The sequence below is a fragment of the Entelurus aequoreus genome, linkage group LG27 (assembly GCF_033978785.1).
Source record: "Entelurus aequoreus isolate RoL-2023_Sb linkage group LG27, RoL_Eaeq_v1.1, whole genome shotgun sequence".
In the NCBI taxonomy this organism is placed as follows: Eukaryota; Metazoa; Chordata; class Actinopteri; order Syngnathiformes; family Syngnathidae; genus Entelurus; species Entelurus aequoreus.
This window is the reverse complement of record NC_084757.1, coordinates 22,490,423-22,518,191: the sequence shown is the minus strand read 5'-3', so window position 1 is coordinate 22,518,191 and position 27,769 is coordinate 22,490,423. Positions and strand designations below refer to the sequence as shown.

At 38.7% G+C, this 27,769-nt stretch overlaps 1 protein-coding gene across 1 annotated transcript in view; it reads left to right on the top strand.

The window, feature by feature from the left end:
* Nucleotides 1-21,317, top strand: part of map2k2a (mitogen-activated protein kinase kinase 2a) — a 31,075-nt gene extending 9,758 nt beyond the window's left edge. Inside the window, exons 4-12 of the mRNA XM_062038774.1 lie at nt 1,444-1,590; nt 1,676-1,753; nt 1,844-1,895; nt 7,654-7,778; nt 12,565-12,778; nt 12,875-12,939; nt 13,035-13,096; nt 19,559-19,604; nt 19,686-21,317. Of these exons, the coding sequence (XP_061894758.1) occupies nt 1,444-1,590; nt 1,676-1,753; nt 1,844-1,895; nt 7,654-7,778; nt 12,565-12,778; nt 12,875-12,939; nt 13,035-13,096; nt 19,559-19,604; nt 19,686-19,796 (900 nt within the window). The 3' untranslated portion in view covers nt 19,797-21,317. The remainder of the gene's footprint in view (nt 1-1,443; nt 1,591-1,675; nt 1,754-1,843; nt 1,896-7,653; nt 7,779-12,564; nt 12,779-12,874; nt 12,940-13,034; nt 13,097-19,558; nt 19,605-19,685) is intronic.
* The last annotated feature ends 6,452 nt before the right edge of the window (nt 21,318-27,769 follow it).

The following is a 27,769-nucleotide window of genomic DNA, read 5'->3' as shown; positions in this document are numbered from 1 at the left end:
GCCTCCTTGGAGACTGCAAATTGTCCATAGATATGAATGTTACGGTTATTGACCGTTTATATACAGTACATGTGCCTGCGATTGTCCATGCTAATTTGAGTTAGCTTGTCTACGCGCTAATCCCTTGTATGTTAGTATTGAACTAGCGGCGTTAGAGTTCAACCTTCATCCTGCATTATTGTATTGCTTTTTTCAGTTGATTCCAAATTATATTATTAATCTAACGTGATTCCTACGTGTATGTGCACTTCATGTGTATATATAATGTACTTTCTTTAGTGTGGTTAGTTTTACAGTGACTTTATTGTGAAGAATATCAACAAAACACCTAAAGTTATTTTTTTCAAATCTAATTCAAAGGACTCTTTATATATTTGGCAAAACTAAATCGCAACATTCAGGGAGGGCAGAATAAAGTGTAGCCTGTGTAACTTTTACAATAAGCAACAATAGAAACTGCATTAAACAAAGAGAGCACAGTCTAGCAAGTCACATTTCTTGTGTTAAAGCTGAGATTGTGATTCTGGTGATATAAGAATTTTTTTTAAAAAATATAATTAATGGTATTATTAATAAATAACACTAATATTTGTTTTTAGATATACATAAAATATTTGTGTAGCCTTTTTAAAGAAAATATATCCATCATTGCAAATCAAAATGATGTCATATATATGAAGATGTCATATTGACCAAGCCCCGAGCCACGCCCCCTTATATTGTAAATAAAGTAATGCAGACAGTTCTAAAATGTGGCTGACTGCAGCGAGCCACCTTACCGAGCGATCTGACCATCTCTTTTATTATACGGCTATTATGTTCCAGTTCTGCACACATTTCCATTAATTTAATAAATGTGGGAATTAATTTAACTGTTTCTTATTACAAATGCACTGTTTTTTTTAAAGTTGCTGGTGATAAACACTTATTTAGTGAAACGAAAAGGAATGTAAAACTGCATCAATATACATAAATTAAAGATGACTCAATATTCGATTTTTAATTGAATCGTTATCGAATCGTGAGGTGCCCAAATATTCCTTCTAGTACAAAGTAATATTTAAAAACAAAGGCTTAGCCATGGTAACAGATAACATACTAAGACTAAAACACTATCAGTGAAGCATAAGAAACACAAAACATGCAATATAGTGAGTTTTCTATCAGTCTATTTTAGTTATTTAAAAAACTACTTGATGAAAATATTTCATTGTGTGTATAAGTGCTTTTTGAGCACATTCAACAATAACGTGATTATGATAACTGATCATTTTGGTCATGATAACCGTTATTCTGTTGTATTTTGCAAGGAATGTAAAGAGGTTCAGTGAGGGCATTCTGCTGCCTTCACAGGACTCGCAAATGCTTCTTTAGTTTTGATAATGCAGGCATGTTTAATTGTAAGCTATTTCAGTCTCCTTCATCCATCCTGCCCTGTCTCAGTTGATTCACTTGGAAATCAAGCCGGCCATCAGGAACCAGATCATCAGAGAGCTGCAAGTCCTACATGAATGCAACTCCCCGTACATTGTGGGTTTCTACGGCGCCTTCTACAGTGACGGCGAGATCAGCATCTGTATGGAGCACATGGTGAGACGCGACGATGATAGTCCTATTTTATCAACATAACATATCAACAGAATAGTATATGCAGTATGTGTCTTCTCCACAATAGGATGGTGGATCCCTGGACCAGGTTCTAAAGGAGGCCCGAAAAATTCCAGAGGAAATCCTGGGGAAAGTTAGCATAGCTGTATGTATTGCAGTCATTTTATGACGTGATATTTTACTTGCATACTAGTATGTGTCAAATATACCTCTTGTTGTTTGTTGCTTTCACCAGGTTTTAAGAGGTCTGGCATACCTGCGAGAAAAGCACCAGATCATGCACAGAGGTAACAATGATCATTAGTGTTTTTATATATTAGGGGTTATTGTGACAGTATCTTAGCAAATGAAGTGTCTCAGGTCAGTGGTACTCCAAGACAGAGTTGTTTGTGAGCTCCGGCGGTAATTACAGCCTCTCAAATGTGATTATGAACAACCTCACCCTGTGCGCCCTTCCCTCCCTCCCTTCATGCCATCTCTTTAGTCAGTCACTCCCTTACTTGTCTTGGAGAGTCACACCTCAAAGGACAAAAGCCCCCCCCCCTCCCTTCATGACATCTCTTTAGTCAGTCACTCCCTTACTTGTCTTGGAGAGTCCCACCTCAAACGACAAAAGGCAAGGCGTGATTTGGCACTGTTATGTACGTAATTATTTCTACCCTAGTGTATCTTTCTAAATGGGTAACTGGGTTGTACTTGTATAGCTTGTATACTCAGCCCCTTCTACACTAAGTTATCCAGGGTAAATCCCACCTAACCTCAACCTTGTCCACACACACACACACACAATGGTCGTTTAAGACCCCCGCCCCCACACCCACCGCCCGTCCGCCGGCGCAACGCTACCTAGTATGCATGCGCGGAAAATGCGCACGTCATAGTCGCCTCCAGTGTTGCTTTGTGTGCACGTTCTTAAACTAAATGTAACTTATCTGAACAATATCCAATGTTGTGGTATTTCAATTAACTGGAATCCAGTGTGTTGTGGGGCCCTACTGTAGTGAATCACACCTGAGCCATCATTAATTAATCAAATCTTTATTGGACACGTGAAAGTAAACAATGGGATAAAGAACATTTTACTACAGTCAATCTAGGGATCTAGATATCTGGTCAGGACACTCCTCACTCTTTTGCCTTCACCTTCATTGTCCATTCGTTTTTGGTGACTTTATATACTCTAAACCGAGACGTTGAGTCTGCGACATACATGGCGGACAATAACTGATAGTCTACTTTGCCAGTCCAAATGCATTCAATGTGTTCCGTAGTCTTCCCTCGTCGGCCATGTAATACAAAGCACACGCTACCTTTTTTTTATCACATCCACGGGAGTCCGCATTCTTATTGTCTCTCCTTCGACAAATGGACAAAGTTTTTCGATAAGTACAATCACAGCTGACCTGGACATTGGAAAGTTCTCTTACCGTCTGAGAAGTGTTGTATCCGAAATGGCTGCAGTCGCTTTCTCTTAAGGTATTCATGTGTGATTTCCACAAGCGTCTGTACATGTAGAGGAAGGAGAAACACAGGCATGTCTGAATGACTCGCCTCCATATTTCTAGTGTTTACCGTATTTTTCGGATTATAAATCGCAGTTTTTTTCATAGTTTGGCCGGGGGTGCGATTTATACTCTGGAGCGACTTATGTGTGAAATTATTGACACATTACCGTAAAATATCAAATAATATTATTTATCTCATTCACGTAAGAGACTAGGCGTATATCACACACACACGTCAACCAATAACAATTCGGCGGGGGCGGGTCATGGCAGAAGTGCATTGTGAAAAAAAAGATGCTACCTGCTACTACTTCCGTACCTATGAAAATGTATCATTTCAACATTGGCGGTAACTTATAAAAACTGAGAAGGGCTGAACAAAAATGGCACCGAAAAGGAAATCATATACTGCAGGTTACAAGCTGGAAGTAGTGAAATATGCAGCAGAAAATGGCAATCGAGCAGCAGAAAGAAAGTTTGGAGTAAGCGAGAAACTTGTAAGGGACTGGCGAAAAATGTCCCCAAAAAATGCGATTTATACTCTAGTGCGACTTATATATGTTTTTTTTCTTTCTTTGTTATGCATTTTTGGCCGGTGCGATTTATGCTCCGGAGCGACTTATAATCCAAAAAATGCGGTACATCCGAGTGGAAACAGGCTGTTATGAAGCTGGCTGTGGCGCGTTCTTTCTGACGTTACTTCCTGTGTGGGGCGCGGTCTTTCTGGCGTCACTTCCTCTCCGAACTCAGTTTGTAAACGATCGATGAGTCCATACAAAGCTAAGAGCCGGAGATTCAAGAAATACACGGCGCACTTACCCGTGTAAAAAATTATCCAAGGAGGGCAACCTTAAACGATGGTTTAGAGTGGCTGAAACGGGGCTTAGGCTAAATAATAATTCGTTTAAGGGGTTATTGGGCTTAGTATAGACATAGCCTTAGTACCTTCAAGGTACTCAAAGCGCTTTCACACTATTTCCACATTCACCCATTCACAGACACATTCTAACCACGACCCATTGGGAGTAAGGGTGACGTGTCTTACTCAAGGACACAACGGAAGTGACTGGCATTGCGGAACCAGGAACCCTCAGGTTGCTGGCACTCCAATCGAGCCACACCGTCTTCTACTGTGCAACTGTAATTATATTGAGCTAATAACGTACTATAAGTACACATTATTTAGTACCCTATTTTACGGTCCGAAATGCTGGTGACCAGAATTTCAAAACTTAATTTCCCATAAAAAAAATTTAAAAATCAATAATTCTTATAGTCAAAACTGTCATTATCATAAGACTTGTGTGTATTTTAAAATTAACATTTCATTCTTAACTGCAATACAAGTGTAAAAATAAGATAACCACTGTGAATATTCTGTAATCTTTGATACACGTTATTTTTTCCTACATTCAAAACACTTCCTTGTGGTCTACATAACATGTAATGATGGTTCTTTGATCCAAATTGTGCACAGATTTGGTTTTACAGACCATCTTCAAGCCGCTTTCTGACTGTCTCTTCAGAATGCGCCCTTTTGTGGGTGGTCTTATTTACGTGCCGAAGCCCACCACCAGGCCAAACACCCTTCAACTGTGTCTCCACCCCGTCAGCCATGTTGTAGGTTTTAGTGCTGCCATATGGAGTCTACTGACAGATATAATTTTGAACTATACAGTACGTTTTATTAGAAATGACAACAGTGGAGGGTTTTAGCATGCATGTGCATGTACAGGCCAGTCTGCCTCACAACAAGAGGATAGAGAAAAATAAGGAATATAATAAGTACAACTTTGAACTACAACTGAATAAAAACGGCACACTTGCGCAAAGCTCTTCGGATAAACCTCTACCGTATATGGAGATAGAGTATGTTGATGTAACTAAGGCAAACTGTGTCACTAAAATCTCAAATTCCAAACGGGTCATTTGGAAAGAAGAACAAGTGGTTTATTAATATCTCCGCCAGGCCTCCATGTTTGTTTTGGATTTACATTTTCAGGAGTTATGGGAACCCCAAATACAATAAAACAGGTACCAACAGATAAGAAAAAATGGTTTTGCATAATATGACCCCTTTATTGACCTAGCAGTTAGCATATTGGCCTCAAAGTCAGGAGTTTGAGGGTCAAATGCCTGTTGGAACCTATCTGTGTAGAGTTTGCATGTTCTCCCTGTGCTTACGTAGGCGTTGTGTTCTGAGTGTGAATGCTTGTTTTTCTATATCTGCCCTGGGATCAACTGGCAGCAGGTCTAAGGTCTAACTCACCTGTTGCCCGAAATTAGTTCCCCGTGACCCTAATGAGGACAATATATAAAAGTAAATGAATGAGGTTTTTTTTAATCAGTCCTGGCAAAAACCATATGCGTTTTTAATTAATAAAAAATTAAAAGTGAACCCCCTTGGAAACCAAAGCAAAAAGGTTTCACCTTTACGTTGACAACACATTACGACGCTCATGGAGATTTGTTAATTGCACATTTCTTTGAGTTGTCAAAAGGTACGATAAGAAGATGGTTCTCACGTTACATATTTTATAAACATTGTCAGTTGTCACACGAGTAAAAATAAAATAAACATTGTAAAACACACAACAAAATGATTGGACAGGCACTTCTTTTGGAATCTTTTTCCCAAAAAGCCAAAGAAAAAGAACAATTTTAGAGACATATTTTTCTAGGACCTCGGAAGTGTACGATTTTAACATTGTTCCACTTAGGGCTGGGCAATAAAAACGAAAGAATATATCTCGATATATTTTTACTTAAACTCGATATTCGATATATATCTCGATATATTTTCCAGTGTAAGTATACATATAAAGATATTCATTTTTGAGCGAGATTCACTGAAATTGAAGTGAATGACAACTGTACTGTAAACAGTCAGTGGCACTTTTATTAACTCACTTAGTCAAGAAGGGTGTTAACAGCACAGAAAATAAATTAAGAATTACATAACATAAATAAAATAGAAAAATATTCTTTCTACGTAAAATAAAGAACATAGCTGTGCAAATGATACACAATGTTTTTTTCTCAAATTTGATGCTCATAAACAGACTCTACAGACACATATTTCTGTCACTTTTGCATAAAAGAACACCTTTAAAATAATTTTTACACAATACTTGCAAATGGACTGATAGTAGAGGGAAGTTACTTTTTAAGTATTGAAACCAAATCACAACAACAAACACAACAAAAGTAATTTCAAAAGTATTTATATTGAATGAAATGCTATACAGTCGTCCCTTGTCGCATTGGACTTCAAATATTAGATTTTTTTAAATGACTAAAAGAACTAAAAATATCAATAGGACACACTAGAGACCAAATAGATCAGAGCGTGCTATTCAGTATTGTGACCACTGATTGGCTCAGCCTCAGGCAGCATTACTATAATGGATTAAAAGAGTGCCATGGTAACTAAATGGTATTATTTCATGTTTAGAGGGCTGTCATAATGTTGAACAATTTATTTGGAAGGTTGTAAACAGGTGTTGATACAAAATGTATCAAACTCAGATAAAAAAATACGTTTGCAGGCAGGCACTTTTTAATTCCCGGTCGACGATGTAATTGACTGTCACACACGCCCGGTTCTGCGACTTGAGTTAATTGTGCGGCTTTGATCTTCCTCACTTCGGCATACATTTTTGGCAGCATTTCTTGTGTGAAATATGCCCGGCTTGGCAACTCGAGAAGAGTTTTGATTTGGGCTTACATGGTAAACAACTCAAATGAATGTTTTATCCAGGCGCATACATTTTCCCAAATGTGGCCAAGTAGACGCATTGTGCGTTTCCTGGACGTGGTCTACATCGCTAAAAGAACAATCTAAAGAAGAGAATCCCTCTTCCGCTAGTTTTTTTAATATATATAAATCGCCCGCTTGAAAATTCCCTCTTCTCTTCTACGACTCTCTCGTCGTCATTTGGGATGTCTGTTGTGATTTCCCTTTCGCCTCTGATTGGCCTGTGCCTAATGTTTTGCCCTAATGTCAACCAATCGTGACTCATCATAGTAAACAGCCAACCAATCATGGATGTTCTTATACGTGCTAGCACGTCTTGGAAGGAGGAAGGGGAGGGGATTAGTAGCCCATGGAGTGTTAAGAGGGACTGAGAAGCGGGGGAGAACAAGGAACACAACAAATAAGCGGTGTTTGGTCATTTTAACGTGAAATAAATTATATCGATATTAGGATATTTTCCTAATTCATATCTTGTTTAAGAATATATCGATATATCTTACAAACTCGATATATCGCCCAGCCCTAGTTCCACTTATGACAACCTATTTGACTTTTGGTTCGTTTTTGCACCCTTTGGTATCATAAAGACTTTGTACTTTGTGCCATGACAGTAAAATTGAATCTAATCTACACAACAAAATCAGGAAGCTTTCTTAGAGCAGTGGATTTATTTGGGACATTTCCTCCTGTACAATCCAAACAAAAGTAGCTGATACTGTATACTGTATGTGAGTTAATAAGTGTCTGTTTATCAATGCCCCTCCCCACTTGCCTGCCACATAGATGTGAAGCCCTCCAACATTCTGGTCAACTCTCGCGGGGAGATCAAGCTGTGCGACTTCGGAGTGAGCGGCCAGCTCATAGATTCCATGGCCAACTCCTTTGTTGGAACGCGTTCCTACATGTCGGTGAGTCAGCTCTGCGCCCCCACCCCGTTTCCTCTGGCCCCAGCCCCACTTTCCTTCCCTTATTTTTCTCTCACATTGCCTCTGCTTGAGGGGCCCCGCCTTCCTCTACCTTCTTCTCACTCCCCTGCCAAGAGGCGAGGGCCATGCCCAGGAGAGCGTTCTTTGGCACATATGTCGGCAACTGTGTTCTTTGACTGTGTTATTTTGCTTCCCTCAGTCCCCTTCTTTATCATGGACATCTACCTGCTCAATGTAGTACACAAATATTTGAAAGGTTCCATATTATATTGTTTTCAACTATTTTAAGTCTCAAGTGTCTGTTGACCCAAATCTAGCCTTGTCCGACTTAAGTGCCATTTATCTGATACAACGTTTAATTAAGGAGTAGGGATGGGTATCGTTTACATCAGGGGTCTTCAACCTTTTCCAGGCCAGGAACCCCCAAACTGATCCACAGAAGGAGCAGGGACCCTCTACTAAAATTGTGATTCTGTTTTACATTAAACTGATCCTAAAGATACCCTGTTATTGTGCAAATAATACGGTATAGCACTGCTAACAGCTATTGGCAAATAGCGCACTAATCACTAGCTGGCCACTAGCACCCTAATTATGAGCTGACAACTGGTTTGCTAATCGCTAGCTGACAACTAGCACACTAATCACTAGCTGGCAACCGGCGCGTTAATTGCTGGCTCACACCTAGCGCCGTAAACGTTAGCTGGCAACCGTCACGCTAATCGCTAGTTGACAACTAGCACAATAATCGGTAGCTGGCAACTGCTGCGCTAATTACTATCTGACAACTAGCATCCTAATTGTTAGCTGGCAATATTAATAATAATAATAAAAAATAATGTAATTATTCATCTTTGCACAGTGAGTTGGGCGGCCATGCTACTGTCATTCTTGAATTACATTACAATCTATTGGTTAAATGTTAATGTGTATTTAAAGACATTTAAATTTGTGGAAATATAATATAAATACAAAAATATAATTAAAAAAATTGTAATCGACAAAAAAATTTAACGACCTCAATGCAGTACCTCTGGTTTACATTTTAACCAAAACTAGGACCAAATGGTTATTTAAACGATGGCAAAACCGGTACTTAAAAAATTAAAAACATGCACATTTTTCTAAAAAAAAAATTAAAAAATAAATATAAAAAAATATATATATATATATATATATATATATATATATATATATATATATATATATATATATATATATATATATATATATATATATATATATACATATATATATATATATATATATATACATACATATATATATATATATATATATATATATATATATATATATATATATATATATATATATATATATATATATATATATATATATATATATATATATATATATATATATATATATATATATATATATATATATATATATATATATATATATATATATATATATATATATATATATATATAGACCTAGTGTGTGAATGTTGTCTGTCTATCTGTGTTGGCCCTGTGATGAGGTGGCGACTTGTCCAGGGTGTACCCCGCCTTCCGCCCGAATGCAGCTGAGATAGGCTCCAGTACCCTGAACAGGACAAGCGGTAGAAAATGGATGGATGGATATATACATACCTTTAACTAAGTAATACGTTAAAAAATAGTAACATCTACAATAAAGTGTCATTATTATTGCAACAATACAGAAAGGGCAAAACATTACTTGAGTTGTAATGTTTGATTCTTAAAAATCCGGGTGTCCCTGAATGCAACCTCGCTCACTCAATGGTGCGTAATGAAGAATGGCTGTGTTGTTGTTGTGGATACTGGCTAGGCTAGCTGCCGTGCTAACAGCGTTATAAGGGCTGCTATTGGCATGTTAATGTCGGTAATAAAGCTTAAAAAAATTGTCAGACACTGTGTGCTTCTGTCGGGACGCGACATTACTTACAAAATGTTACTTGCACAATATCACCGCTGAGCACTTGTTGCAGGTGACTGAGTCTTCATTCACTTAGTACCAAAATAAGGCACCGACAGCTGCTTCTTTTTTCGGTCCAGTGACTGCCGTGTAAATCAGCACCGGTGCCATTATGGAAGCGGGTTTCGGTGCCCATCCCTATTAAGGAGTGGGAACACTAGTATAACTGTATGAGCTACAATGCTAACATTACAGTCACATTTTGACAGCAACATCGTGCTACGTTAGCGTAGTCGCTGAAGATAAGCAACATGATCAAACGTACAGTTCCCATTGTCTGTAGCTGATTGACGGATTTGTGCCTTTATTTTAAGATGTGCCCGCTTATTTACAAAACTGTCCTTTGTGAAGTGGTGGGTTTATAAACTTGGCAGGCTCACCTAGCTAGGGGAGAGTCAGAGGTAATATGTCCATGAGAGGGAAAGGTTTTTCATTTTGTCGTTCTTAAAAAAAATTTAAAAAAAACTGTACAAACACACACATACACATACTGTACATATACATTCACTGTACAAACACAGATATACACATACTGTACATATACATATACAAGTACATATGCACACATACACTCATGCACATAATCACGTTTCATCAAACATATATTAATGTTGTTGCCCTAGGGTAAACTGGGTATAACACATGGCACTCTGACAAAGCTTAACCTATTGTTACTATAACAATCTACAAGGTTAATGTAGATTGCTTCTCTTTCTTCCCCTCCATTTTTCTGCATTCTTTCGTATCTCAAGTTATCATTACTTTTATGTATTGTTAAATTTGAACAACTGTATTGTTGATAATAAAGGTAAACTATTGGTATTGTTCATTATCAATAGCGCTATTTCTATTGGTATTTGTATTGCTCCATTTTTAGTGTAATAATGCTCATTGTCATTTCTGTATTATTTTTTATTTTCGCTAACTGCTTATTTGCTATTACTTTTACCATCATATTTGTACATGTCGTATTTGCTGATGTTGTTGTTGTGTTTGCTGTTGTTGTTTTTGTCTTTCTGTCTAATCCCCCTTTTGTCCCCACATTTCCCCCCTCTGTCTTCCTTTTTTTCTCTTTCTATCCCCTCCTGCTCCGGCCCGGCTGCACCAAATGATAATATAAATACATTTAATAAAGTCAAATACAAATAAGGCAACAAGAGAAGTATCCTACACTTCTCTTTTGTAAAGTAAATCTGAACAGCCGATATGGGCATCTACATCAACTATATGATTTGCCTGAGAAGCTGGACAGGACAAAAAAAAAAAAAAGAAGAAAAAAAAAGAAGCTGCAATTCCAAAAGTGACTATTTCTAAAATAGAGCAAAGGAATGAAGGACATGACATTATTCTCAAATTTGCTGCTTATAAACAGACTCTACAGACACATATTTCTGTCACTTTTGCATAAAAGAACACCTTTAAAATGATTACCCCTCTCTGGAGTCCAAAAAGAAACAATTGCCCTATACTTATACATTACCCATTGCATTTAAAAATGTGATTTGAAAATAGCCCATTACCCTAACACCTTTTTAGCCAATTACAAGCATGGAGAAAGTTACACAATACTTGCAAATGGACTGATAGTAGAGGGAAGTTACTTTTTAAGTATTGAAACCAAATCACAATAACAAACACAACAAAAGTAATTTTTAAAGTATTTATATTGAATGAAATGCTATACAGTCGTCCCTTGCCGCATTGGACTTTAAATATTTTATATTAAATGACTAAAATAACTAAAAATATCAATACGACACACTAGAGACCAAATAGATCAGAGTGCGCTATTCAGTATTGTGACCACTGATTGGCTCAGCCTCAGGCAGCATTACTATAATGGATTAAAAGAGTGTCAAGGTAACTAAAGGGTATTATTTCATGTTTAGAGGGCTGTCATAATGTTCAACAATTTATTTGGAAGGTCGTAAACAAGTGCTCATGCTATAGCTATGAACATATTTGATTTATGATAAATGACATGCACCTGGGGATGGGTTGATTGGCCACACTAAATTGGCCCTAGTGTGTGAATGTGAATATGGATGGTTGTGTATCTGTGTTGGCCCTGTGATGGGATGGCGACTGGTCCAAGTTGTACCCTGCCTTCCTCCTAAGTGTCTCCCTCCCCCCACCCACGCCGCCGGATGGATGGTTGGATTCCTACTTTGCAGAAATGTATTTATCACAATCATGTCTGGAACTGATTTATAGCCATATATGAAGGACAACTGTAATTATGTTCATGTCCATTTGTTAAAGTTAAAGTTAAAGTACCAATGATTGTCACACACACTAGGTGTGGTGAAATTTGTCCTCTGCATTTGACCCATCCCCTTGTTCACCCCCTGGGAGGTGAGGGGAGCAGTGGGCAGCAGCGGTGCCGCGCCCGGGAATCATTTTGGTGATTTAACCCCCAATTCCAACCCTTGATGCTGAGTGCCAAGCAGGGGAATCATCTGCCAAGTGACTCAAAAAGTTATACATATATCCAAAATGTTACGTAGTTTTGTGGTTGTCACCTTTGAACCTGCTAACTATAACAATCAATAAAAACAATTAGAAACAACCGAAACAACAACGCAAGCCAAAGAAACTTTGATTTAGTTTTGGAAATTGCAGTCATTTTCCATATGGTCAGGTTTCTGCAACCTAAGTTGCAATTAGATTGAGAACAAAAGGACAAAACACAGATACATAATATTGACATATAGACTAATAATCTTAGTGTCTATCATTTTGTACACCCCACCTGTTCCTCTACATTCTCTCCCTTTGATGTATGGATCATGTGTTGCCTCAACAGCCGGAGAGACTGCAGGGCACTCACTACTCGGTTCAGTCCGACGTGTGGAGTATGGGCCTGTCCCTGGTGGAGCTGGCGATCGGCCGCTACCCCATCCCCCCGCCAGATGCCAAAGAACTGGAGGGCATCTTCGGACGGGCTGTTCTGGACGGGAGAGAGGGAGAGCCTCACAGCAACATGCAGAAGCCCAGACCACCAGGGAGGCCTGTAAGCGGTGGGGGAAAAAAACTACTTTTTTTTTCATATTTTACCGTGCTGTTCTAGCTTAGAGAGCGTTATTGGATTTCATGTGCGTATGTGCTGCATACAGGACATGGGATGGACAGTAGACCTGCTATGGCCATCTTTGAACTTTTGGACTACATAGTAAATGAGGTTTGAAAAGACACACCAGTTTTATAATGCGTGAAGTAACAATTTCATGTATTAGCATATTTGTATTTATCTTTTGATTTTTGTTTCCTTCTCAGCCTCCTCCTAAACTGCCACTTGGCGTATTCACTAACGACTTTCAAGACTTTGTCACAAAATGGTGAGTTATGGCATGGATCTTGTACGTACGCACAAATTAGGACATACATAGTGAGCTCTAAATAGGAGCTTAAGGGTGCGTTTGTCACACAAAATGTGTCACCATTAATTCATATGCAATTGCATTGTATTAATTAAATGCTCTATTTTAGTGTATCATTTGAATAGGAATATTCATTATTTATTTGACATTTATTTATTTAAGAAAATTCAAAAACAAAGCATGGCTAAATGTCTTCGGTTGATATTAGACATGGCACAACGAGGACTAACATTTTCAGAAATCTCTACACACATAATACACAAAAGTAAAGGCAAAAAATTATTTGATTACGCACCATACAACACTATCGTAAAGTATTTTTTCATGGTTCTGTTTTTAAATCGCTACTTCCGGTTTCGGTGTCGGAATATAAAAAAACATCCGTTTTGGTCCGTTTTTCTGTTTTTGTTGATATAAATAAATAAATAAATGGGTTATACTTGTATAGCGCTTTTCTACCTTTCAAGGTACTCAAAGCGCTTTGACAGTATTTCCACATTCACCCATTCACACACACATTCACACACTGATGGCGGGAGCTGCCATGCAAGGCGCTAGCCAGCAGCCATCAGGAGCAAGGGTGAAGTGTCTTGCCCAAGGACACAACGGACGTGACTAGGATGGTAGAAGGTGTGGATTGAACCCCAGTAACCAGCAACACTCCGATTGCTGGCACAGCCACTCTACCAACTTCGCCACGCCGTCCCCATATCTGCATAGAGATTTCTGTAGATGTCAGTCCTCGCTGTGCCATGTCTTACATCATTTCTGTAGGTCTTCGAAGACATGGTAGCCAGAGTCACAGGCGCTTTGGTCTGTTTTTCTTTGTTTCTGTTTGCTAGGGATTAAAATGTTTGTCATATTAAGTATAGAATGAAAATCCAAACATTTTTTTAGATGTAGTTATGCTCTTTAGCCCTGTTTACACTGCACACCAAATCTAATCTGGGTCAAATCTAATTGGTGTGCAGACACAGATCGGACATTTTTCGCCAATCTAAATGCTCCAAAGTGCTTCAAATCTGATCTTTTTGTATCATATTTGGGCAACTTTAAGAGGTAGTTCGAATCTGATTGAATCAGTTTAAAATGTAAATGCAACCTGATTGGGACTTTTATGTCATCTTTGGGCGAGCTGCGTCATTTGTGTGCCTAGGGCCGCCAGCGGTAGTGGATACATCATTGCAACATCCGGTTACAATGAGCAAAGTATTTTTTCGGTGGCCGAATGTTCAGTGCATCAAAAGAGTGCATAAACACATACACTATATACATACATACTTTGATTCTAAAGAAATAGCGATTGCTAAAGGACCGGAATTGACGTGTGTGCTGTGGCATATTTGCTTACATGTTACGTACATTGCGTAAGTTGTTTACGTACGTTAGTTAAAAAATGAAGCTAACGTTGATCCACGCTGATGTCCATGTCTCCTCTACCTAACCCCATAAAAATATTAGATCCCTTTCAAATATATTACGCTATATGTATTTATTCATACCAGAGGTGGGACCAAGTCATTGCTTTGCAAGTCACAAGTAAGTCTCAAGTCTTTGCCCTCAAGTCTCGAGTCAAGTCCCGAGTCAAGACAGGCAAGTCCCGAGTCAAGTCCAAAGTCAAGACTGGAAAGTCTCAAGTCAAGTCCCAAGTCCTGCATTTTGAATTTCGAGTCCTTTCAAGTCCTTTTAACCACAGACTAATATATTTACACAGATTGTGTATGCTTTTAAAACGCTGTATTTATTTATTAAAACAAGTGCATTTGAAATTGCAGGAAAAAAAATAGTGCTGACATTGCACTTCATAATAGCACTATTATCCAGTCATTTTAAACATTTAACTCATTCCTTTACAGAATAAACACATTTGAAAAAACAAGTGCAACTGTACTTATTTGCACAAAAGTGTTAACATTGTATTTCCTTGGCACATTGCATTGTAACTACCGGTAGTTCCACAGCAGTTTCTATCCTGTTCTTACCTTATCTCATTGATCTCATCTCATACTGTATGTGTGTTGATGTGTGCGTACATATGAAAAACATAACAAAAACATGAACAAAACAATGAACAGAGTTGTACTTTTTAGATGTCAGGGCCCTATGCAATACGTTCACATATTCTTAATATAGTATACATTTTAACTGACCTTTATTTGACTATGTTTGTGTTTTTGTAGGTGGCTAAAATATGCGGTGCTGCTGATCGCCGTCTAACGTTACGTTACTGTGTGTGATACGTTGACTAATGTAACGTTATGTATAGGTACCTCATGCAACCCTGCTTAAAAAAAATCACTTGACAAAAAGTATGAATAAGGTAGCGAACTGCAGTGGACGCAACATATTGCCGTGTTTGCAATGACGTTATAACCATAGACATCTTATAAGTAGACGCAGCATTGGCTGCTGTGACACGAGCAATTTGGCCGCCATCTTGAAGTGGTGATGAGGAGCCGGCGAGCAGCCTAAACTGACAGTTGACAGGTAGAAAACAAAGATGGTGTTCAGCGTTTTCCAACTCAAATGAGCGGACTGTTGAAAATAGAAATCGGGTGATTACTTTTCACAAGTAAGATTTAACATTAATGTACTATTGGTTGTATTTTATGAAAATAATATTACCACAGAGTTGAGAAGGAGCAAAGATCTTTAATATTTGTATGTGAAAATCACAAAGAAATCTTCTGGGGGAGGATGACCCCCCTACATGGGTTTGGTTTACAAACTTTCAGCCCCACCTAAAACAAAATTCACCAGCCGCCACTGATTATGATGCATTCTCATTTTAGGCAAAATATAAGACAATACTTTCTTAACAGTATAATTGTAACCAGGAATAAGTCTTCAAGTAACAATATTCAAATACTAACATTGTTGGGTAAGACAGAATTTGGTTTTATTCTGAATCCAGTGAAACAGATTGGTGGTTTTAGCTGATATAAAGACTTACAGGTGTTTATATATGTTTATGTTGAAGTATTTGGCAGACGCTTTTATCCAAAGCGACGTACATAAAAAATACATATAAAACAATGACTGTAAACATGATCATTTAAGGGAAGAATGTAATACAAAATATCAATACAAACTGTCAAGACAGAATAAACTCTCTGCTGCTGCAGCAACAGAGATACAGTCTATAAGATATATAGATATCTAATGTATTCATACATTGTTTATGTAGGATATACGCATGTATATATAACCTAATCATATTATTTCTTCAATTTAAAAATAGCTGACCGTTTTTTTCCCCTTTCTCTGGGATTATATTCCCGGTTTTGATCTCGGACGTCTGGTCACTTATAGCGTATAAGAATATTATATTACTGTTAAGCAAACTATGAATAATAAAACACGCCAAAACATGTGTCCTTTATCATAGCTACACATATAACAAAAAAGCGCGTGAAAATCAGTGGTATTCAGTGAGGTAAAATGAATTAAATGCGCTGACAGTTCATTGCTCCTGCCAAATGAATTGCACTAGTGGAGCGGATCACCACTCCAAGATGGCGGCCCCGCGTCTCGTCTGCGCCTGTAGACAGTAGCGCGCGATGCTGCGTACCCTTATAAGATGTCTATGGTTATAACGTTAGCAGTGAGTTTACAGCCTCACTGATTTAACTACACAGCAAATAAAAGTCACGTTACTTAGCCAATAAACGTTAGCTTACATTCAAAACTTACCCTTCTTTGTGCATCTTCAAATGTCGAACGAAATTGGAAGTTGTTACGTCTCCGTCTATAATATTCCAACTGCATGATTCGCATAGGGCTATTCGTTTTTTGTTGACCGAGTCGTAGTTTTAATACCCGAACGAAATTAACTTTGGCATAATTGTTTCTCACTGCCGCATTGTTTGACAATTCTTCTTCATTGGTTGTCCTGCAATTTGATTGGATGAGAGCTGTGGGATGAAAATAGCGTAGATCTAATTTGATTGGCTGTTGTACTGAGCGCACACCAGCTGACAGGAACAACACGCTGATAGACACAGACGAAGAAAAGGAAAAATACGGAGCGGCGCGCTCCCAAATAACTTTTTAATCTTTGGGTTTTGGGGAAAGTAGCAAGTCATGTCAAGTCAAAAGGCTCAAGTCCAAGTGAAGTCACAAGTCATTGATGTTAAAGTCTAAGTCCAGTTGCAAGTCTCTTTACATTTTGTCAAGTCGAGTCCAAAGTCATCAAATTCATGACTCGAGTCTGACTCGAGTCCAAGTCATGTGACTCGAGTCCACACCTCTGATTCATACATTATATTACATTAATTTATTTTCTAGTTTAAAAAAACATACATTTTCAAGGTGTGGCGACTTTTATTCTGCAAAGTAGTAGTCCTAGTAGTACTTCCTTGTTCAATTACGGAATCCGAGCAACCTCCTTTGTTTTCACTTTATCGAACTGCGCATGCAAGTGACGTCAAGGCCACATTGGGGTGCGTTTGCGTTTATACTGAAGTCTGATAAAGAAAATCAGCAGGAAAAAATCTTTTAGAAAAAATACGATTTGGGCCACTTTGGCCTGCAGTGTAAACATAGTCTTTCACACCAAAAAGTAACGCTTTGTTTTCAACTTTTATTTTTTGCATTTTAAAATGAAATTCAAATAAACCAATCTTATTTTTTTTTCGATTTCAATTCATGAAAAGAAAATTCAATGACCCAAATATACACTGAGCCTGCCTACTAAACCAGCATATTGTGTGCTATCAATGAAGCAAGTCATAGAAAATGTGATTCATTTCTGACAGAGGGTAATTTGTATTTGAGGTGGCACTTACTATTCACCAAGGCATTAATTGGGGCAAGGTTGTCTAATCAAATTTATTACCATATTTTCCGGACTATAAGGTGTACTTAAAATCCTTTTTTTTTCCTCAAAACTCGACAGTGCGCCTTATAACCCGGTGCGCCTAATGTATGGAATAATTCTGGTTTTGCTTACCCACCTCGAAGCAATTTTATTTGGTACATGGTGTAATGATAAGTGTGACCAGTAGATGACAGTCAAACATAGGAGATACGTGTAGACTGCACTATGATGGCAATATGACTCAAGTAAGCAACACCAACATTTTATATGTTCTATTGAAAATATAGAACATTACCCACGGCGCTCAAAAATGGATCAAAATGTTTTAGTGCGACTTTGGTAAGCTATGAAGCGATACGAGTATTATTATGGTGTGTATATAAGGTAAGACATATTATCTGGCATTTTGTTTTGCAATATTATTCAAAAGCAACTTTTCTTACCTTCTGGTACCTGCTGATCTGTATTTGGGATCTGCATAAATCCTGAAAAATTGCGCACGTCCACCTTTGTAGTCCGTGCTGACACCGTAGTCGATAAGCTTCTTCTTTTTCTCTATCTTCTTATGTGACATTCATCCTCCGCTGTTGCCATTTCTAATATAAAGTAGTGTAAAGTTCTTACTTATATCTCTCAGTAAACTTACCATGAAAGCGCTAAAACATACCGGTGTAGTGAGTTTACATTATTCACCCAAGGAACTTTTAGACGTATTTTCACGGGACACGTTTCCGGCGTTGTTGTTGTTTCCGGATGAGGAGATGCTGCTCCGTTATTGATTTAAGTAAAGAATGTCTGAATGTCATTAAAAGAGTTAGCTCCATCTTTTGACACTTCTTCCACTCCCGTCCTTGCACGCTACACCGCTACAACAAAGATGACGGGGAGAAGACGCTGCCGAAAGTGAGCCACGTAAATAAGACCGCCCACAAAACGGCGCATCCGGAAGCGACTGTCAGAAAGCGGCTTGAAGATGATCTGTAAAACAATAATCGATGCAACATTTTGACCAAAGAACCACCATTACATGTTATGTAGACCAGTGGTCCCCAACCACCGGGACCGATTGGTACCGGGCCGCACAAGAAATTTAAAAAAAAAAATAAAAAAATTTTTTTTAAAATTAAATCAACATAAAAAACACAATATATACATTATATATCAATATAGAGCAATACAGTCTGCAGGGATACAGTCCGTAAGCACACATGATTGTATTTATTTATGAAAAAAAAAAAAATTATAATAATAATATTAACCCACCCCCCCGTCCGTGGGACAAATTTTCAAGCGTTGACAGCTACAAAAAGGTTGGGGATCACTGATGTAGACCACAAGGAAGTGTTTTCCATTTAGAAAAAAAATGATAATAATATGACTCCTTTAATGCGCCTTATATATGAAAAAGGTCGAACATATTCATCGGCAGTGCGCGTTATAATCCGGTGCGCCCTATGGTGCGGAAAATACGGTACCTTAGAATGATCTTATACTCTCAACCCTCTTAATAAATAGCGGATGGTTTTGTCCATCAAACAGGGCTATTGTGCATGCAGTCACTTTATGATATTGTGGTGTTTACGCATCATGTTTGTTTGCAGCTTGATTAAAAATCCAGCCGAGAGAGCCGATCTGAAGATGCTGATAGTGAGTGCCTCAATGTTCCGATGTTTTTTTGTGGTTTATTGAATTCTACTAATCTTCAATTCCTTTACGGTTTCCCTTCAGAATCACATATTCATCAAGCGATCTGAAGTGGAAGAAGTGGACTTTGCCGGCTGGTTGTGCAAAACCATGGGTCTCAACCAGCCCAGCACTCCCACCCGCAGCACTGAGTGAAAGCCCCCCCGCGCCCTCACGTCAGCACTGCCTTACCTCTGGGTCTTTTTTGCTTGCATACACATAAGTTATGTTGTACATACTCAGGCCGTCACACACGTTTTGGCACTTTTCTCTTGTTTTTGGGCGTCAAACGATTTCTGGCTTCCTCTCATGTATTTCTTCACCAGCAGCAGGGCTCTCGAGTGGTCGTACTGTATGTAAGACCACCGCTTCACCAGGCCAGTGTCATGCTTCCATTGGGCTGCAGGGGAGTGGATGTTAGCGTTAAGAAGCTGCCAGTATGTGATTGTTTTATATTAGATGTTCTGTACGAATCTTTTCTATGGCAACAGTTAATGGCTGGTGGGTTATATTTTAATAATTCACCCACTGTGGAGATTTGACACACATTATCTTGCGTAATCTTAATACTGTAGGCTAACTGCAGCAATTTTCATTTACTCACCCATGTTGTCAAACGACCTGAAACGATTTGCCATATTGTAATTACATTTGTTGGCGATGGAGTCGAATGGGAGATGGGCACACCTATAGTCACTTTTTTTGGTGTACTCACTCTGAGGATCACTTTGTGAACAATGTCACAAACCAAAGAGGGTACTCGCACTATCAATGCCTGATAGATTTTTCTTTGGTTTCCACTTCTGCACATTAGTGAACAGTGTATCGTATGTTTCATTCAGCCGCGTTGTTTCCTCATACATTTCAATCGCCCTCTAATGGGGGGATGGAGGCACCCACTGCGGAGGCCTAGAAATACTATTGACAAAACAGTGATCAAAATGCATTCACGGGATGCTATAGCATGGTTTATCTTTCTTATTACTGTACCTGTATTTTGTTTCATGGTGCGGATGATCAGCTGGTGTGTTGACGAGAACCCTCTGTAGTATCGATATGAAACTTCAATCATTTGTTTTTTTGCTGATACTTTGTCTTCTCTGTCGTGGATCTGTACTTTCCCTACCCTTTCCTGAAGTGTATTTGGTTCCCGCCGCACTGCAAGCGTGTCTCTCTCATTCTCGGGACAAAGCCAGCAGAATTGGACTGTGCATTTGGGGGAGGACTTTGGCTTAAATGCGAACACCTTTTACCCAAGCTGCAGTATAATTACAAACTGACTTCTAGTGGAACTTAAGCTTTAAGCAAACGTTTACGTAGTACAAAAAAAAATGGGTTTAGGCGGAGAATCCTAACCCGGTTCAGTGTCGGTTACACGGTGGTGGTGTCGCTAGCCTGCTGTTACTGCTAGAGCGCTTGTATTTTTCCTTGCTTTTTGGCTGCCCTCTATTCTCCAACCTCCACCAAACAATGTGCATTCAGTTCAGAGCAAAATGGATGCATCGACACTTGTATGCGTGCAAATATACAAAAATTACAGGACTATTTTCCAGTCTTAATTTACAAATTGAGTTTGATTTATGTAAATGACAAGGAAAATAGTCATTTCTTTCGAAATATAAAAATGTGTTGGAAATGGTTATAATGTATAAAAATAAAAAATTATTTGTGAAGGTATGTCATGTTGTGGAGTGTGCATTATTTATGTCTAGCTTGAATCATGTTTTAAAATTTATGTGGAACTCTTAAGAAAAGTTTATTGTCCCATTGTAATAAATTGTATTGAATCACATATATTAACATAAAATGTGAAGATGAACTTAGTTGCGAAAGTGCCGAAAGGAAATAGCTTTAGCATGCTTAACATGGAGAACAAGTATACTGTTTATCAATTTTTGCGACCTTATTGAGATTTATAACTATTGTGGTCGAGCGTGTGTTAATACATTTATATTTTTGTGCAAAGGTACTAGTAAGTGTTTTGGTTAGTATTTAACGGCATTAGCTTCATTACACTTCCGGTTTCAATTAGATCGTAATCTTTGTCTTTATTCTCCAGTAAAGTCTTATAATTATTCACCAGTTCTCTAAATGTTTCACACTCAGCCAAAAAAAAGGTAAGCCTTGCCTAAAAAAAAAGTTTGCATTAGAATTTATTGTAATTGGATATGATGGTGTGGTGATGTATTGTGCTGCTTTGTTTTGCAGTAGTTATTTCTAGCTAGAATCATGTTTTTAAAGGAGCACATTTGATGTGGAACTTTTGAGAAAAGTTTAATGTCCCATTGTAATAAATGGTATTAAATCACGTATATTAAAATAAAATAATGTGAAGATTAACTTAGTTGCGAAAGTGCCGAAAGGAAGTAGCTTATGTTGCAATTGCTAGAAGTCTACAACCACCGTTAACCTATGACCACAACAAGACAATGTTTTTACTACGGTTCCGTTGCAAAACTAGTTTATACTGGGTTATTAGTCACTTCGGAGCTGTATATGTGTGGCCGGCTTTACAAAATATATATTTAACTGTTTATTCTGCTTAATTCTAAAACAATGGAGGACAACATCGCTTCCGTCTTCGACAGGTGGGAAAGTTACTCTTCTAGACCTTCTCTTAGGTACTATTACCCGCGTCTCTTCTCTTAAAATGCTCCCGACAATGGTGGAGTATGTTTTATAAATTAAGTTGTTAGTAGAAAATATCCAGTGAGGGTATGATAAAAAACAAAAACGTCGAGCTAGCGTGTTAGCTTTGAGGGTTTCGAGCAAAACCATGCTAACAGCTAGCTTGTTAACTGTTTCATCAATTCAATCAATCAATCAAACTTTATTTATAAAGCCCTTTTCATACATACAATAAACGCAAAGTACTTTACAAAGTTAAAAACAATACCCCGGTGACCAGAGATGTCCGAAAATGGCTTTTTTGCCGATATCTGATATTGTCCAACTCTTAATTACCGATTCCGATATCAACCGATACCGATATATACAATCATGGAATTAACACATTATTACGCTTAATTTTGTTGTGATGCCCCGCTGGATGCATTCAACAATGTAACAAGGTTTACCAAAATAAGAGAACAACTTCAACTCAAGTTATGGAAAAAAGTGCCAACATAGCAATGCCATATTTATTATTGAAGTCACAAGGGGCATTATTTTTTTAACATGCCTCAAAACAGCAGCTTGGAATTTGCACATACATTACATAGAAACTAGTAATTAATGAAAATGAGTAAAATTAACTGTTAAAGGTTAGTACTATTAGTGGACTAGCAGCACGCACAATCAAGTGTGCTTACGGACTGTATCCCTTGCACACTGTATTGATATATATTGTAGGAACCAGGGGCTGTACTTATTAAGCTTCTCAGAATTACTCCTAAGAAGTCTGCTAAGAGTTGACTTAAGAGTAAATAAATTCTTCGCTGAAAGCTGCACTTAAAAGTTAGTTATCAAGCGTCTTACTCACACTTTCAGCGAAGTGTAGGACTGAATCTTAAGTGTCACACTCAGAGCTGAATTACGACATTACTATGTGCCGTAAATGGAATTTTAGATGACGTCATTTCTGTGTCCATAGAAATGACCAATCACGGAAGGGAATCCGTTTTCTAAGAATAAAGAAATATCTTGGAAATATTTAAGTGGACAATGGGAGTGTATATTTTGACAATAAACTACAAAATAATACAAAACAAACTAGTCCCCGCCGGCACTCACGCTACCGCTCCCTCTCTTCTCTCGCCCACACACTCACTGATGTCACTCACCTCACGGCCACACACATACGCTACTGTCATAACATTTTCTTTCCAATTCATTAATTAGGCAACTAATTTGAAACTGGTGTGGGTGGCTCTATATATACTAGCCCACTGCAGCCACATGCAGAAATCAACATGGAATCGAAAAGTATTAAATCTGTGACAAAAATAATACCCGCTCTGTCTAAACGATACCGTTTGATCAGCTGCTCGTCATCAAACAAATCCAGGACATCGTTCCGCTCCCTGAATGTTCGCGCACGTCTCTCTCGCCTCAGTGCCATCCCCTGCTGGCAACTCCTAACCACTTAAGACACCTCTGAAGGTCTCTTAAATATCGTGGAGAGTAGGAGTGATTCTTAGACTTAAGAACGTTGATAAAAAGCTTTTATTCTTAAGTTTGAGAGTAGGACTAAATTTCGCAAATTCTCAGGACTTAAGTGTAAAATGGCACTCTAAGAAGCTTGATAAGTACGGCCCCAGAATATTAATAACAGAAAGAAACAACCCTTTTGTGTGAATGAGGGGAGGTTTTTTGGGTTGGTGCACTAATTGTAAGTGTATCTTGTGTTTTTTATGTTGATTTAATAAAAAAAATTTAAAAATTATACCGGTAATTTCTGATATTACATTTTAAAGCATTTATCGACCAATAATATTGGCAGGCCGATATTATCGGACATCTCTACCGGTGACCCATATCCCCCATTATCACATAAGTATGCACGGACACAGATACCAAACACAAGTACACACACATATGCAACTATATGGACCAATGATTGCATGGCTGAGTACAGAGGAGACATGTGAGTAAACACTATCACAGAAGCAGGACGCTGACACAAAAGCGCCCCTACACGCACGGCCGATAACCCCTGATGCAGATGGCTCATCTGAGGAGCTCTGGAAAATAAAAATAATAAAATATGTAAAATAGTAAGAACCATGTATAAAGATAAAGAATAAAATACAAGTAAGACATATGAAGATTAATAGAAAAAAAAAAAATATATATATATATCCATCAATTTTCTACCGCTTGTCCCGTTTGGGGTCGCGGGGGGGGGTTTGCTGGAGCCTATCAAAGCACTTTGACACTATTTCCACATTCACTCATTCATCACACTGATGGCGGGAGCTGCCATGCAAGGCCCTAACCACGACCCATCAGGAGCAAGGGTGAAGTGTGTTGCTGAAGGACACAAAGGACGTGACCAGGTCAGTAGAAGGTGGGGATCGAACCAGGAATCCTCAGGTTGCTGGCACGGCCACTCTCCCAACCGTGCCACGCCGTCCCCCCCAAATATAACTAAATTAAATCTTGCATAATTAATAGGTTAAAAAGTAAAATACAAATGACTTCAATATAATAATCAACATCAGGTAAAAGCCAAATCAAAAAGGTGGGTCTTAAGCCTGCTCTTAAAAACATGAACGTTCTCTGTTAGCAGGTACTATTACCCAAGTCTCTTCTCTTAAATACTCCCGACAATGGTGCAGTATGTTCTTTAAATTAAGTTGTTAGTAGAAAATATTATAAAAACAAAAAAGTCGAGTTAGTGTCTTTGCTTTGAGGGTTGCGAGCAAAACCATGCCAACAGCTAGCTCAGCATGCTTAACGTGGAGAACAAGTAGTTCATCAATTTTGGTGACCTTATTGATATTTTGGTAACTATTGTGGTCGAGCGTGTGTTAATACATTTATATTTTTTTGTGCAAAGGTTCTAGCAAGTGTTTTGGTTAGTATTTAACTGCATTAGCTTCATTTCACTACCAGTTTCAATTAGATTGTAATCTTTGTTTTTATTCTCCAGTAAAGTATTTGAATTATTCTGCAGTTCTTTAAATCAGTGGTCCCCAACCTTTTTTGCTCCACGAACTGGTTTAATGTAGGCATTATTTTCAGGGACCAGCTTTCCACTTGTGCCAGATAAATACAGCAAAAATAAGTGCATGAAAAATACAACTCACTATAACGCTGAATTAGTGGGAGCCCTGGGCTTGTTCCTTTGGAATGAGATGCAGATGGAAATCAGCCTTTGGCTACAATCTGTCACATTTATATTTTATATGTTTATTAATGTGCATTGTATCATGTCACAAAGCTATAACAAATGGCAACTTACTATGAGGAGTAGAGATGTCCAATAATGGCTTTTTTGCCGATATCCGATATTCTGATATTGTACAACTCTTAATTACCGATTCCGATATCAACAGATACAGATAGTATACAGTCGTGGAATTAACACATTATTATGCCTAATTTTGTTGTTATGCCCCACTGGATGCATTAAACAATGTAACAAGATTTTCAAAAATAAATCAACTCAAGTTATGGAAAAAAATGCCAACATGGCACTGCTATATTTATTATTGAAGTCACAAAGTGCATTATTTTTTTTAACATACCTCAAAACAGCAGCTTGGAATTTGGGACATGCTCTCCCTGAGAAAGCATTAGGAGGTTGAGGTGGGCGGGGTTGGGATGGGGGGGGGGGGTTTGAGGTGAGGTAGGGGGTAGCGGGGGGTATATATTGTAGCGTCCGGGAAGAGTTAGTGCTGCAAGGGGTTCTGGGTATTTGTGCTGTTGTGTTTATATTGTGTTACGGTGCAGATGTTCTCCCGAAATGTGTTTGTCATTCTTGTTTGGTGTGGGTTCACAGTGTGGCACATATTTGTAACAGTGTTAAAGTTGTTTATACGGCCACCCTCAGTGTGACCTGTATGACTGTTGACCAAGTATGCCTTGCATTCACTTGTGTGTGTGAAAAGCTGTAGATATTATGTGATTGGGCCGGCACGCAAAGGCTGTGCCTTTAAGGCACGCCCCCAATATTGTTGTCTGGGTGGAAACCGGGAGAAATTCAGGAGAATGGTTGCCCCGGGAGATTTTCGGGAGGGGCACTGAAATTCGGGAGTCTCCCGGGAAAATAGGGAGGGTTGGCAAGTATGACTGAGAGACGCAACTGCTCTGTACTTCTCCCTACGTCTGTGTACCACTCCGAACAGCTGCGTTTTAAAAAGTCATACATTTTACTTTTTGAAACCGATACCGATAATTTCCGATATTACACTTTAAAGCATTTATTGACCGATAATATCGGCAGGCCTATATTATCGAACATCTCTAATGAGGAGTGTTACTGTACATCTATAAACAAGCTTATTGGTGTGTCTAGTGGGACAGGTGAAAGTTTAGTCGGAGGAAATGCAGTCGTTTATAAATTATTTAATGTTTCTCTGCGGCCCGGTAGAAAATGCGTCATGGACCGGTACCGGTCCCCGGACCGGTGGTTGGGGACCACTGCTCTAAATGTTTCTCTCTCAGCCAAAAAAGGTAAGCATTGCCTAAAAAAAAATTTGAATTTGAATTTATTGTAATTAGATATGATGGTACTGCTTTGCTTTGCCATATTATTTTGAGGTCCCACATAGGAGCTGTGTGTAACTTTATTTTACAAATACAAGATTTTGACTGTTACTGAGACTGTGACTGTTTTATCTAATTGATCACTGTGGTTATGTATAGCAAGCTGGGACACAAAAAGTTCAATACCAAACATGTTACTAATTCCCTTCTTTGCTCAGCAAAAAAGCGCCCTCTGGGAGCAGGTGGTACTACCGCCTACCGCCGCCTTGTAACTCCTGTCAAAGCCTGCTGCATCATTGCACCCGTGGTTAGTAGGTAGGTGATCTGACCTGTGTGTCACTTCTTGTGTTCTCTTAAAAATGCATACAGGCCAGCGTCGTTTTTTTTTTTAAGTGCATCAGTGCGATCTGCTTTTCAGTTGCTCAAGTGTGTGTGTGTGGGGGGGGGGGGGGGGGGGGCGTGTTTGTACAGTATGTAGGTGGGCGGTTGGGATGTGGCGCAACATCAAGTGTATGAGCTGCGAATGTGCACAGGGGAACTTGCGATAAGACTCCTACTTACTAATGTCTTCCCTGACAAGCTCACCTGTTGGAGCTTGGCAGGTATTACGTACAAGGAGCGGGGGCCAAACCAGGGAATGCAAAGGGGCTTGCTGGCAGCCCCCACTGTGTGCTGGAATCTGCCATGGCTTGCTTTTGGGGTGGGACGCCATGACCTCAGGCAGTGGGATGGGTGGGTGCGACTGTGTTGGGAAAGGGAGAGATGAGGCGGTTAAAAAGGCAGGACAACCTAATTTAACCTTAAACCGCACATGTGATTGCCGCAGCTCCATAGAGGGGAGGTTTATAAAAATAAAAAAAAAGGCTGGTTGACATTCATTGTGAAACCAGCCTGCGGGAAGGCATGGGTTAATCATTTGTCTGATTGAGTTTATGACTTTAGCAAGTGTCCACTTTGGAGACGTGGGAGAGAAATTT